This window comes from Wyeomyia smithii, chromosome 1 (genome assembly GCF_029784165.1).
Source record: "Wyeomyia smithii strain HCP4-BCI-WySm-NY-G18 chromosome 1, ASM2978416v1, whole genome shotgun sequence".
In the NCBI taxonomy this organism is placed as follows: Eukaryota; Metazoa; Arthropoda; class Insecta; order Diptera; family Culicidae; genus Wyeomyia; species Wyeomyia smithii.
This window is the reverse complement of record NC_073694.1, coordinates 180,212,032-180,226,592: the sequence shown is the minus strand read 5'-3', so window position 1 is coordinate 180,226,592 and position 14,561 is coordinate 180,212,032. Positions and strand designations below refer to the sequence as shown.

Here is a 14,561-nt window from a genome sequence, read left to right as displayed (position 1 = left end):
CACACTCCGTTCTCCTGAACACCGCCAAAGATGGTTCTTAGCACCCGACGTTCAAAAACTCCGAGTGCTCGCAAGTCCTCCTCGAGCATTGTCCACGTCTCATGCCCGTAGAGAACGACCGGTCTTATTAGCGTTTTGTACAGGATACACTTGGTGCGAAGACTCAGATTATGCGACCGTAGTTTTTTATGGAGCCCATAGTAGGCACGACTTCCACTGATAATACGTCTCCTTATCTCCCGGCTGGTATCGTTATTCTCAGTTACCAGAGAGCCGAGGTACACAAACTCGTCGACCACCTCGAACTCATCCCCGTCGATTGTTACCGTATTGCCTAGGCGTGCCCTGTCCTGCTCGGACCCACCTGCAAGCATATACTTAGTTTTTGACGTATTAATCTTCAGTCCGATCCTATCTGCTTCACGTTTCAGTCGGGTATACTGGTCTGCCACCGTCTCAAATTTTCTGCCGACAATATCTACGTCATCCGCAAAGCAAATAAATTGACCTGATCTGTTGAAAATCGTGCCCCGCATGTCAAACCCCGCTCGTCTCATAACACCCTCTAGCGCGACGTCAAACAATAAGCAGGAGAGACCTTCATCTCGTCGGAGCCCCCTGTGAGACTCGAATGGGTCCGACGTTCCACCCGAAAATCTCACACAACACTTCACATCCTCCATCGTAGCCTTAATCAGTCTTGTCAGCTTCCCCGGGAAGCCGTTTTCATCGAGAATTTTCGATAGCTCTTGTCGGTTTATTGTATCGTATGCGGCTTTAAAATCGACGAAAAGATGGTGTGTGGGGACTCTAAACTCACGGCACTTTTGGAGGATCTGCCACAGTGTAAAGATTTGGTCAGTCGTAGACCGTCCTTCCATGAAGCCGGCCTGGTAGCTTCCTACAAACCTGCTCGCTAATGGTGACAGGCGTTGGAAGATGACCAGGGAAAACACTTTGTAGGCGGCATTCAGGACTGTGATCGCTCGATAGTTCTTGCAGAAAAAAACCCCTTCTTTCCATTCCTCCGGTAGCTGTTCTGTTTCCCAGATCTCGACGATCAGCCGATGCAGCGAGCTAGCCAGTTTGTCGGGGCCCATCTTAATAAGCTCAGCTCCGATGCCGTCTTTTCCGGCCGCTTTGTTGTTCTTGAGCTGCCGGATCGCATCCTTAACTTCGCTTATTGTTGGGGGTGGCACATCTTCGTCGTTCGTTGCACCGAGCACGTCTTCTCCGCTCCTGTTGTGGTCTCCTGCTTGCACGCCATTCAGGTGTTCATCGTAGTGCTCCTTCCACCTTTCGATCACCTCACGATCATCCGTCAAAATGCCTCCAGTCTTATCCCTACACATTTCGGCTCGTGGGACAAAGCCTCTGCGGGATGCGTTGAGTTTTTGGTAGAACTTTCGTGTTTCATGTGTGCGGTGCAGCTGCTCGAGTTCTTCACATTCCTCCTCTCCCTGGCGACGCTTTTTTTCCTTGAAGAGTTGGACTTGCTGCCTCCGTTTCAGTCTATATCGCTCCACATTTTGACGGGTGGCTCTACGCAGCATTGTTGCCCGCGCTGCGTTCTTCTCGTCCAAAATCTGCCGACATTCTTCGTCAAACCACTCGTTACGTCGATTCGGTTGCACGTGTCCCAGGACTTCCTCCGCAGCACTGCTGATAGCTGTTTTCACGGTATCCCAGCGATCCTCTAGAGGGGCTTCTTCAAGCTCTCCCTCTTCTGGCAGTGCAGCTTCGAGCGATGACGCGTACTGTGTTGCGATGTCGTGTTGCTTCAGTCGCGCGACATTATACCGTGGCAGGCGACGGTACCGTATGTTATTCACAACGGATAGTTTTTGGCGTATCTTAATCATCACTAGGTAGTGATCCAAATCGATGTTAGCGCCTCGATGTGATCTGACATCGATAATGTCCAAGAAGTGCCGACCATCTATCAAAACGTGGTTGATTTGTGTTTCTGTTCTTTTCGGTGATCTCCAGGTGAGTCTATGATAGAGGATATGCTGGAAGAAGGTGCTACGTATAGCCATGTTCTTGGAGGTGGCAAAGTCGATTAGTCTGAGGCCATTTCCATTCGTCAGCTGATGTGCACTGAATCGTCCAATCACCGGTCTGTACTCCTCCTCCTGGCCAACCTGAGCGTTGTAATCCCCGATGATGATCTTGACACATTCTAGGGCTGATTGGCCACCACCCGATCACCCGCTTCTGCATCTCTCCCATCACTATAAAAGCTGCTCCCATCCCTGTACGTACGCACCATCGTCCCCTTCCAGCATGCCTCCTACAGCGCTACGATGTTGGACTTGCGGGTCTTCAATTCCTCGGAAAGCACGCGGGTACTTCCGAGAATCCAATCGTTAGTCCGTTTTCGTTGCCTAGGTCCTAGCCGATTGTTCCGGTCCAAGTACGAACTCATTTGAGAAAAAATTTCTTACACAACTTTTATGAGAAGCGAGGAAACTTTAGGAAAATTTATCGATTTCTTTCGTGATGAATCCTTTAACGCGAGAAATGGCGTAATTTTTACAGTTAGCATTAAACATATCAAAAAATCATCATCTGATTCGGAAGAAGCAAATCCGAAAACTTTTAAAATTGCTTTCATCTAGCAAACGGATTGAAATAAAATTTCTCTGACACTTTGACACATACCTATAAGGAGAATGGTTTCCGCTTTCTCATAAGAATTTTGACACAGTCGTTTGAATGTGTTGGTGTATTCCAAAACTACAATCTGTTTCTTTCGGGACAGAAAAAGTGTTTTGGGGTAGTCCGAAAAGTCCACCAATAATCCACCACAATTCATTTCAAAACCCGTTCGAATAAACACTCACTGTACGGAAAACTTTTGCTGGATGTCACAGAAAACTAATTGTAGAACAATGCCGAAATACGGCTAATTCGCGTTTTCAATTGTTGTCGTCTCCAACAAGAATCAATAACAGCAGACGCTTTGACGCTTTTGACTTTTTTATGTGGGTTTCTCGGATTCAGTGCAAAAACAACAAATTTTGACACGAACGAGTCGGCATCTGTCACGGATGGTGGAATAATAACAATGCGCGGATTGCTGTGATCATCAGAAAAAAAAAATCTTCATAAGTGCAGAGCACCGCACTGTGAATCGGTTTGTTGTTTGTGAAGGGTCGTTATGAAGCTTGATTGAATGATTGACCGATGTGCGGGTTCAATTATCACTTTGTCTTGTGCTGCTCGGTGGTTTCCTAGTGAAATGTTTTGTTTTCGCTACTGCATTTGCAGTAGCCGATTGCTTCTAATTTTCAAGGCAAATTTTCCCACACAAATCTAGCTTTTTGTGTCGTCTGTTGCTCGCATACATCAGCTGGTCAAACCGTAGAATCAATCAACTCGTGAAGGTTAAAGGTATTTGAAGTTCTAGGAAACACCGCATCTGAATAAGATTGTCTCCATTGTCGTTCATTAGCTATCTGGCCAAATAGAACTGCAAACTTGACAAGCTGTTAAAAAGCGAAAACTAATACTTTGACAAGACTCAGTTCAAGTGGTCAGCAGGGCTAGTCTAGAATTTGTAATTCGAATATATTAAAAAAAATAAAATCATTGTAGTTGAACCAATTATAAGACCGGAAAATGTGTAATTATAATAAGTTTACTCATAACTAGCAGCTCGAAGCATGCAGAGGATGGGATACTATTTTAACCTAACACAATTTTATGCAACAACAACAATTTTTTTCCGTAAATTATGCCCAGCAAAAGCTGTTACCATCTAATTTTCTGTCAGCACATGAACGAGTTACCGCTAGTTTCGGTCTAGTCCGTCACCTGTTGGTGCGTGGTCAGAAAACATTTGGCAGCTGGAGTGGAAAATTGGCACTGGAGCCGTCAAGCGAAACGCCTCCTGACTAGGTGAAATCTGCCATTTGGGCGCGGTTCATGCTGCGGTAGGCACAAAATGGTCCTGAATAAACATTCCACCAGCCGTTTGGAAAGTTGAAACAAACATCCTTCAATCATGTCAAAATTGTTCCCAGAAATAACACCGTAAAAGATTTTCTGATGGGCCGATGCTGAAAACTCGCGAATCCGATCAGAAATTACTGAGATATAAGTATTTAATAGCTGACTGTCTACATTAAAAATCGTAGTTGATGCTGTGACGATAGTAATAGCTAACTCATGTGTCAAAAAGTGAGATTGTCAGATAAAGAGTTTGCTTGTCAGTCACGAGAAGGTATCATTGGACTTTTGGTGCTACAATACGGCGACCGAAAAAAAAATCTTCCTGAGTATACCGGCTCCTGGCAATTCTTTCGCACGTTTTTGAATACTGACCTAGGCAAAGCTTGGATCGAGTTCAGTTTTTTAACCTCCAAACCGCCGCGGCGGTGAACAACTCAGTCAGCATATGCAGCTGGCTGCTCTTGACACTGATTTATGTGTCTATTCGTGGTGTTTTTTTTTCCTCTCTGCAATGGGCGCGTTGCGGTAGCTAGACTTGGTTTAGAGCCTCAGAAGGGGAGGGTCTCGGGAAAGAAGCGAACATTAGGCAGATTAGAAAACGCCAACGAAACGCGGCTTAGCTAATTGGCAGATTTATATCCATCAACTCAGTGGATTTTTTGTTTCAGATCAAAAAGCAATAAACAAATTGGATTATTTGCTTGGTTGATTTCTGGGGATTTATAACTCTCGAAGTTATTAACATTCCCAAGGATAGATTGCTATATGGATTGCTTGTAAATGTGCCTTGAAATGACAAACTTTTTTCAACGTTTTCTCTACCTTTCAGAACATATTTTGCCTGGCAAAGTTTGTCAAATCCTATGGCGTTACGGAGCACCGTGTAGACTATATCAAAACCGCTGACGGTCATGAATACGATTATCAGTAAGTACACACCACACCTTAATACGCTTTTTTTTCTTTTTTATATGTGACTCAAGATAATCAATGAAAAGTTGCACATGAAAACCTCGGATTTTCTGCCACTTGTTTTTGTATTGCTTAACAACAATGCTAACGTGTTTCGGTTTTCGTTCCACCGGCTCAATAAAAATTTTATATTCAACATCACTTATTAATTTAATATACCAGATCAGTTTTCATTCTGTAACATTGCGATTTATATGTATAAGCTTCCTCTAACATTGCTTGTATGATGAAAATCGTTCAGGAATGGATGCTAATGCTTTATGGATAACTAATCAAAATCCAAATGACGATCAAATCCAAACCGAATGTTTATGAAAGTATTAGCTGACCCGGCAAATTTTGTCCCTCCCATTTTCATTTTTTATTTAATTAATTTAAAATATTAAAATTGATTATACATACTTCCAAAGATTGACCTTGCGGTAGTTTATAGTCTGTAAATGCATGCCAAATTGGATATTGGATACGTTCAAACTCAAAAGATAAAACGAAATCAAATAGCTCAAATAATCACATATCCCTGGCAATTGCATTATTTATTCAAAAAGGGAATGCGACCTCAAAAGACTATTTAATAAAAAGATTTCTGGTTGTTTCTCTGAAAATAATATGGGTGCCCTGAAAAGATTCAAAGTGGCATCTGGGGTTAATTTTTGGTTTCTGTGCAACATCCCTATTACGGAAATATCCGTATTTGGTAGTATTCGCTTGTTTTGTGCTGTTTTCCAGAGAGCGGCTGTCACCACCTTAGATTTCAAAATGAAATGTGGAGCCGATTTTTGGCCTCTAGGTATCACTCTAATTCCGGAAATACAGATACTGAATGGTAGTGGTAATTTGAGGCTGTTCCCCAGAAACCGGAAGTCGTCTTCTTTGATTTCAAAATGACATGTGGAGTCAATTCATGATCTCTGTGTATCATTCAGGTTTCGGAAATACCCAGTCGGCCATTTTGGTCTGTTTTCCAGTAAACCAGAATCATAAAAAGGCATCCGGGGTCGATTTTTGGCTTCCGTACATCATCCCGATCATTTTATAACCGATCGTTACAGTAAAATCAAATGTTTTTTTAATTGTATGAAATGTACACCCAACGCAAACGGGGAATATTTTATTACTTTTGGGCAATTTTTTGTTACTTTTTGTGTCTTATGACTGCGCATTATACACAAAAAGTAACAAACAAAAAGTAATAAAAATTATGACGGCCACACGCTTGTATGTGTTTCTGCAGGAAAACATACAGCCAAGCACCGCAATGCATGTGTTGGCAAGACTTCACTCGCTGCATTTGTATTGATGCAACGATCTGGTTCATTTTTGTCTCCCTTCATCCACACATAATCAGAATCTCAACCGTCAACCTCAAATGTCCAATTAGGAACAATTTCGTTTCGTCCCCCAGTGTTTACTTGAAATGAAAATATGTAATACTGTCTGACCAGAGTTGCCGAAGTTGCGAATATTGTTCTGGAAGGGCACGAGTTTTGTATATTCAAACAGGTCCAAATGAGTTTCCATGAACCAATGATTATGAGCTGTAAATAGCTTGCAAGAAAGCGAATGTTTTTATTTACCTCTAACGCAGTTTACAGATCGTGATGTCATTTTAAGGCGCATTTCAAGTCTTTGAAATCATCAACGTTTGCATACTCTATGACGGGGAAAATGTTGCTTGGCAGCTCTTGTCACATTTTTTCGCTACTCCGTATGCATACAACGAGCGAACTAATACACGCCCACCGGATGAATTGGAGATTGAAAAAACTTGTAACATGTGCAACTTATGCGACGGTGTGTGATTTTTTTTGACTTGAGGTGGAAAGGGAGCATTTTTCGACAGAAAAAACGTTGCATGTGGTTGAAACGACCATTATTAGATAGTCGTACTCTCATAACACGTGCTAAATATATGACAGTATGTGTTGTTACTTAACTGGGGAAGAATTTTATTGCTTTTTAAGTAATGGATTTGTTACCTAAAAGGTAATTTTGCGCTATTGCTTTTAAAGTAATAAGGAAAAGTTTTGCGTGTACCTAGTAAACGCTCACCTATTTTTCATGTAACGTACTAAGCTTCCACAGTTCAACTCTTACACAAAATCGATGGGCTGTCGCATACGGGGCGAAATGAGTCGACTAGCCGCCATACCAAATTTGAACTACGAACATTGGCGGCTATCGAGTACGCGCCAACAGCGATTTTGAATTCAGGCGAGCGAGTGATAAAGAGGTGCGAGTTTTAAAAAAAAAAGAGGTAATTGGTGGTAAATGATTGTTGAACCGGAGAAACCGGGGAGTAAAAGAGGACAATCATAAGAATTATTCAGGACCTTTTTGTTGCATTTAATAAATTCGCGATTGGCGATCGCGATAGCACTCGGCACCCGCTTCGGCCTAGGCAGCATTAAGTTGTCTACGTCTAACCGTAAAAGACCAACGAGCTCTCGGGCAACGGCCCTAACCGTAAAGGAGAGGATTCCCTTCTCGGTTCGGCAGAAGTCGGTATCGTCCGTCGCCAACCGATCCACGCCACCGAAGGAAGCGCCTGAGAAGACCCTTGCCTGGAACGCCTTTCCAGGTCGCCTACACACCACCCACGCAGTTGCAGCCGCCCTGTCGCTGACCGGCGGAAAATCATCGTTCGACGCGGGACGCCGCACATCGAGCCAGGAGAGTCGAGAGAAGTAGCGGTACGTACCTGTCGTGACACCCGTCGAAGCACACACCACACCGTTCAATAAAACACTTTTTAAAGAAGTTGAGCGTTTCAGTGAAATTTAGTATCGCGAAATCCCTCCAGTTTGCCAAGTAGCGCGCCGGCCTTGTGACTAAGTCCAGGTCTCGTGCTGCTGAAGTTTGTCGGGAAGCTACCCTACGTGGAGGGTAGTGACAATTTTAAGCTATATCCCGAAAAAAAAACCGGTTCAAATATGTATTTCATTTTTGTGGGATCACCTCCGCTCCCGAGTCGGAAGGGGGGACAAACCATCATTGAAACGTATCTTGTACTCTAAAGTTCTCACTTTTCAAATTTAGATCAAGTAACTTGAGTACATTTTGAGTTATGTAGAATTTAGTGCTTCATTTGTATGAAAGTCCTCCCTTCCAGAATAGGGAGGGATTTAGAACTCCACTAGAACTATTTTTTTCTCCCAAAAACCTCCACATGCCATATTTGGTTCCATTTGCTTAAATAATTCTTGAGTTATGCAGAAATTTGTATAGACTCTCCCCTCTTCTTCCAGAGTAGGAAGGGGTGTCATATCATCATGGAAACATATCTTGTCCTCAAAAACAGTCGCATGTCAAATTTGGTTCCATTTACTTGTTTAGTTCTCGAGTGATGCAGAAATTCGAGTTTCGTTTGTATGGGAGCCCTCCCTTCCCGAGGAGGGAGGGGTCTTAAACTATCATAAGAACCTTCTCCGGCCTAAAAAACGTCTACACACAAATTTTCACGCCGCTGAACCGATCAGTCATTTCCAAGTCTATATAGATCAGAGAGACATACAGACATACAGACAGTCGGAACTTCATTTTTATATGTATAGATAACATAGGTTTAAAATACATAGTGTTTTCATAAGTGGAAGGATGCTTTCTGTGCTTTTTATTTTGAAAGAATATAACTGCTTTGGTTGAAAACATGTAGGTAAAATCTGAGCCTGACAAAGTCCTTTTTAGTTGACAATCGTCAAACGATAATGACGCTATCAACCGTTGCATTCAATTGAGAAGCATTCGTTCCATTATCAAGCACTTTATCAGTCATATGAAAGCTGCTCGAATGCTCTTGCATTGAGTTCGAAAGCCAAAGGGCTCGACAAGGGAAAGGCTAGTTGAATTTCAGTAGCAAGCAACCAAATATCTTAAAATAACAATATAGTTCACTCTCGAATTTCCCATATATTTTCGTGAAGACAGGCAGGGAACACCCCCTCTTGTGGTGAAAAAGGTAACTGAACTCGTTGCACAGTGGTACAGTAAGGCATTTTAGGCGGACATGAGCTTTTCGTTGCGATTTTGGTTTGCGGTTTAAAGCCATAGTTTTTGTAAAAAGTTGTTTTTTATACATAGTCCTCTATTTATGTGCAAATGAAAATTAGGGTGGTCCTAAAATCAACGAAATAAAAACAAACTAACTTGTTTTTATTTGCATAAATAATTGTAAACATTCTTTGGCAAACTTGTAGATCAACTAATTCTAAGTAAGTTTGTGAAAAAACTTTTTTGTAGACATTAAATGTGGTTTCCAAAAACAGTCTTTTCGCTCTATTTTTTCAATTCAAATTTAAAAACAAAGTTTTCTTCGGTAACTTTAATCAAAAATACGCCAATTTTGACGAAAAAACATTGTCGATATATTGTACAGATGAAGAGTTTTCACTATTTCTATTTTAAAAATAAATAATATTTTTTGGTATCATTTGAAAGAACAAATATTGTATAAATATTGTGAAGAAATACCGAAAGTTGCTTAAAATTTTTTGATCTACAACTGTGCCGATGAATGTATACATTTATTTCTGCAAATGAAAAAGTTAGTTTTTTTATTTAGTCGATTTCAGGACCACCCTCATTTTCATTTGCACTTAAAAAATAGACTAAATATAAGAAACAAGTTCTTAGAAAAAAATTTTACTCTAAAACCACAAAATCGCTTCGAAAACTCATGTCCGCCTACATTGCCTTACTGTACCACTGTGCATTGTTGTTGAATTTCAGTGAGCGGGTGACATTCTCACACACGAAACTGAATTTACTCAATTTTAGATTTAGTTGACTCAATTTCATACTTTCACAGAAAAAAATTTGTTGTAGATTTCGTGCGTATATTGTTTGTATGTAAAACTAACGCCATTCCGGGAGTTAAATATTGATAATATAATAGATGTAGCTTATCGAGGCACGAAGAAGAAATATCCGAATAATCAGGCCACGACGTGTAAATGTAAACTAATTCCAACCAAAGTTGCTATAGACGTGGTTCCCTGTGTAACTTCACTAGCTCAGATCCATCACGGGAAGCAACTACGAAATGTGCGGCCGTCAAGCTCAAGCTCAATAATCAGGCCACGAAATGTACAATTAAATGAATGTTTCAATTACCTCGTGGAAAAGATAAAAGGAGAAACCGCACAATGGTTGTTAATAGTCGTATATGGTGTTGTGCAACTTTTAGCTTAGATAACACTTGAATGTTCTATCAATTCAACAATTTAAGTATGGATACATATAATGTTGTAATTGGTTTAAAAGCTTTATTATATTATATATAAGAGATATTCAACAAAACAAACATAATTAGTGATAACAACTGTTACGCAAAAACTATTATTTAATGTTAAGTTTTCTTCGTTTTGAAAGTATTTTTTGTTTTTTTTTTATCCCTCCGAATTTTTTGCTCTCGAGTTCTGATCTTCGTATTCATCACTTGCAGCTTTGCTTTAACCAGCATATTTATGTATTTACTAGCTGACCCGGCAAACTTCGTCCCGCCTATTTTTGTGTTTAATTTAATAATTTTCAACATTCCAAATTCATTGATTTCTTGCGATTTGTTTATATCGATTGAAATTATTGGTTTTATCGGAATGACAACATCCTCGACTTTTGCCTTTAGTACATCATCTCTATTCCGAAAACACTCATATTGGGTGGTATTCAGTTATTTTCGTTGTTTTCCAGAAACTGAAAGTGGTTATCTTCGAATTCAAGATGGTGTCCAGGGTCAATGCTTGGCTTCTATACATTATTTCGATTACGGAAATATTCATATGCAGTAGTATTGGGCTGTTTCCCAGAAGTTGCCATCTTACAATTCAAAATGGTGTCTGAGGTCAATTTCTAGCTCTGCATAGCTTTTCTATGCATCATTCTGGTTAAAGAAACTCTCATATTGGGTGGTATTTGGTCCCTTTAGGCTATTTTCCAGAAACCGGAAGTCACCACCCTGGATTTTAAAATGGCATTTGGAGACAAATTCTGGCCCCTGAGCGTCATTCCAGTTAAAGAAACATCGATATTAGGTGGTATTTGATCATTTTCGTCTCTTTTCCAATCACTGTAAGTCGCCATCTTACAATTCAAAATGTTGTCTGAGGTCGATTTGTGGCTTCAGTGCATCATAACAATCGCGGAAATACCCATATTCGGTCATTCGCAGCTGTTTTTCAGAAACCGGAAGTCGCCATCTTGGGTTGCAAACTGGCATTTGGAGACAATTTCTGGCCTCTGAGCGTCATTCTGGTTAAAAAAACACTCATATTAGGTGGTATTTGGTCATTTTCGGCAATTTTCCAGTCACCGGAAGTCGCCATTTTACAACTCAAAATATTGTCGGAGGTCGACAAACGTACAAACCGTGGAACACCACCCCAGGATTGGCTCATACAAAGGCGAACTTTACTATTATAAAATATTCGGCCTAGTCCACTTCACAATAAAATGTGCATTTTTTTCAGTGTACCCATTAGGGTAATATAATTGTGAAAAGTTACTCTTTTTCGCATGTCGTGTAGACCAAAATCAGAAGTGGCGCACCTAGCGGTCGAAAAGGTGAGTTCATAATTTCACGTAAGTATATATAATATATATTTAAGATATTTGAAGCAACGCTAGACAATCGTTCGTTTCTCTGCCCCGGCGAAAGCCAAATTCAGTATCTTAAGTAAACCGTTTGTTTCGACCAATTTATCTAACCGTAAGAGAATCATTTTCTCCATTAATTTCCGTTCAAAGCACTCTTTGTACCACCACTTGGTGGGAGGACACCGTCTTAACGTTACTCCGGGTATCGGTTTCGTCTGAACTTGAGTCGCGGCGTCGATGATCAAGCCAGAAGATAACGCATATTCTTCCTCCGGAGAAAGTCCCTCGTGAGACTCGATGAAATCTGCAATAATAGTCCCATAAGACTTCCAATCAATGTTACGTGTAAGGTCGTATGAAATATTGATTGGATCCGGGGAGTTGACCCATTAGCAATTGAGAAAACGATTGGAAGATGATGGCTACCGTGATTGATTACTTTCCAATCTAACGCTAGTGATGTCGAGCAAAGGGCTTTCTCGTGGTGGAGGATTAGGTACACGTTTCACTTTCCCAGTACTCAAAAGTGTCATATTGAAGTCGTCGATCAGTTTTCAAATTGAGGAAGCTCGGTTGTCGTCGTACAGCGACTCCCATAGTGAAGAGTGAGATTTAAAATCTCCCAATATCAAAAAAGTAGGAGGGTGGTATCCAAGACACGACCGCAAAGTTGACGTAGAACTACGATAATTTTATATTTCATTTTTAGACTACAGGCTATATTTGATTTGAGCACGTTTTACTTTCAACACGAGCGATTATGTTTAATCATATTTTTGAAATTATTTGTTTTTTTTTTCACTAATTTAATCCTCCAACAGAAAGGTATTTTCATTTTCAGTACTAAAAACTGTACATTAGGGTATCCCAAAAAAATCGATGTTGAAAAAGTCAAGGTGCTCAGCGCTAAATTGAAAGATAATGTTATTCATAGCATTTTTGTAGAACATTTCGACTTTCTAAAAAATTGTTTTCAGGTTGCCCAAACGTGATTTATAAAAAAAGGACTTTTTCAAGCTACATTACCACTCTTTTACATTTTTTTCAAATCTGTTCAATTCCTACATTTTTTCAAATATTTTTTTATTTTTGTGGGGTTGTTTTTGAATATTTCTCATGGTTCACTTCTGCATTACATTCAGTTTTTATACTCACAGAGCCCATTAAACATCACAGAAAAAATATTTTTTCTAATGATTTTTAGATAAAACCCTTCAAAACAAAAATAAAAAAACTTTTGATCAAGAACTGATATTTCCTTTGCAAAACGGGATTTACGACGAAAATTTACATGAAAAAAGATACTAGATATCTTATCGGGGGGCTGAGATATTGGCATTTTTATATGTGATGGAAAACTACGCATTTTAACAAAAATGTTAAATAACTGTTTTATTTTGAGAGATAAAAAATAACGATGTTCAGAAAACAAATGTATTTTTGGATGACTGATAACTTAGTAGAAGGTTGAAAAATACGGCAAAATCTGCGAAAAAAGTTAGAACGAAAATTGTGATTTTTAGTGCCTTCTAATAGAAAACTCAATGTTGCTCGTAATATATAAGAGATAGAAACATGATGTCTTCGGTGAAGTTTCTTGTTTTAAAAGACCCTAAAACTTTGTCGAAGACACTTTGCGTCTGTCTTATTCTGATTAAAAAGTAAATTTTTTATCTCAATAATTGGTGGATTGATCACCAATCTTCCTACATTAAAAGATGTATATTTGAATATCCTGAAACTTCTTCGAACATACCTTATGGCTAAAATCAACATCCTTATCACTATTTAGGAAATTATACGCACAAACGGCAAAATAAAACACTGTGCAATGGAGATATAGAGCTTTTGACAAAACGCATAGTTTTCCATAACATGTAAAAACGTCGATATCTCAGCCTCCCGATAAGATATCAAGGATCTTTTTTCATGTAAATTTTCGTCTTGAGCTCCGCTTTGCAGTAAAAATTTCAGTTCTTGATTAAAAAAATGTTTTATATGTGTTTCGAAGGGTTTTATCTAAAAATTATAAGGAAAATTCAATTTTTTGTGATGTTCAATGGGCTCTGTGAGTCAAATAATCGAATGCAATGCTGAACCAAACCATGCAAAATATTCAAAAACAACCCCACAAAAATAAAAAAAATATATGGAAAAATTTAGGAATCGAACAGATTTGAAAAAGTGCAGAAGAGTGGTTTTGTAGCTTGAAAAAGTCATTTTTTCATAAATCACGTTTGGGCAACCGGAAAACGATTTTTCAGAAAGTCGAAATGTTCTACAAAAATGCTATAAATAACATTATCTTTCAATTTAGGGCTGGGCACCTTGACTTTTCAACATCGGTTTTTTTGGGACAGCCTACTGTACATGTCTCCAAGCACTCGGGTGGTCAGATCAAGTATCTAGATCATCATAGACCACATGCGGATCTGTCCCTGTTGAGTTCCGGTTACTCGCGAATTATTGAGCTTAAATTCATTAAGCGAGACCTCTGAAACTAAAACTGGTTCAATAATGGCCATATATTCTGTTGAGGTCGTCATAGGCCACTTGAAAAGTAGAAAAAAGTCATGAAAAGAGATCCGTCCGTTTTTGGCATGGTTCGATTTTAACAACAGAAAAAATTTTGGCGTGTTGGCAAAATCGAACGGGGGTCTGTATTTTGATTATTTATTTACAGCACTCTATTCTAGAAGAAAAAGTATTCTCATTAACATTGATGAATACCTTTTATCCAAATACAGTCGATTTTCTCCAATAGATGAAAGCTCCCTTTTATACAGATTTTAATCAAGTACGATTTAGTAGAAAGTAAACTACCTTTTATATTTAATTGTCTTGTGAAAGATGGCTCACTCACCGATTCCAAAGCAGCATTTTGTAAGCTTCACCTGTCTATACCTCACAACTGCCAAGCGAAAATGTCATATGAAATATTTTCCTGCATTTAGAAGTTCGCGGAAATCATTCTGTGCCGAACACGCATCAGTACTGGACGTGTTTGGTGATCGGTCCGATAGAGTATAAAACAAAAG

General features: G+C 39.5%; 2 protein-coding genes across 26 annotated transcripts in view; one reads left to right on the top strand and one right to left on the bottom strand.

Annotated features, from left to right (window-relative positions):
- The window catches only part of LOC129718516 (putative thiamine transporter SLC35F3), a 135,023-nt gene that overhangs the window by 95,248 nt on the left and 25,214 nt on the right, over window positions 1–14,561 (bottom strand). The window lies entirely within an intron of this gene.
- LOC129718519 (putative uncharacterized protein DDB_G0282129) overlaps window positions 1–14,561 on the top strand; it is a 119,353-nt gene that overhangs the window by 95,049 nt on the left and 9,743 nt on the right. For both annotated transcript variants that reach the window (XM_055669364.1, XM_055669366.1), the window contains exon 2: window positions 4,787–4,884. In XM_055669364.1, coding sequence (XP_055525339.1) covers window positions 4,787–4,884 — 98 coding nt within the window. The remainder of the gene's footprint in view (window positions 1–4,786; window positions 4,885–14,561) is intronic.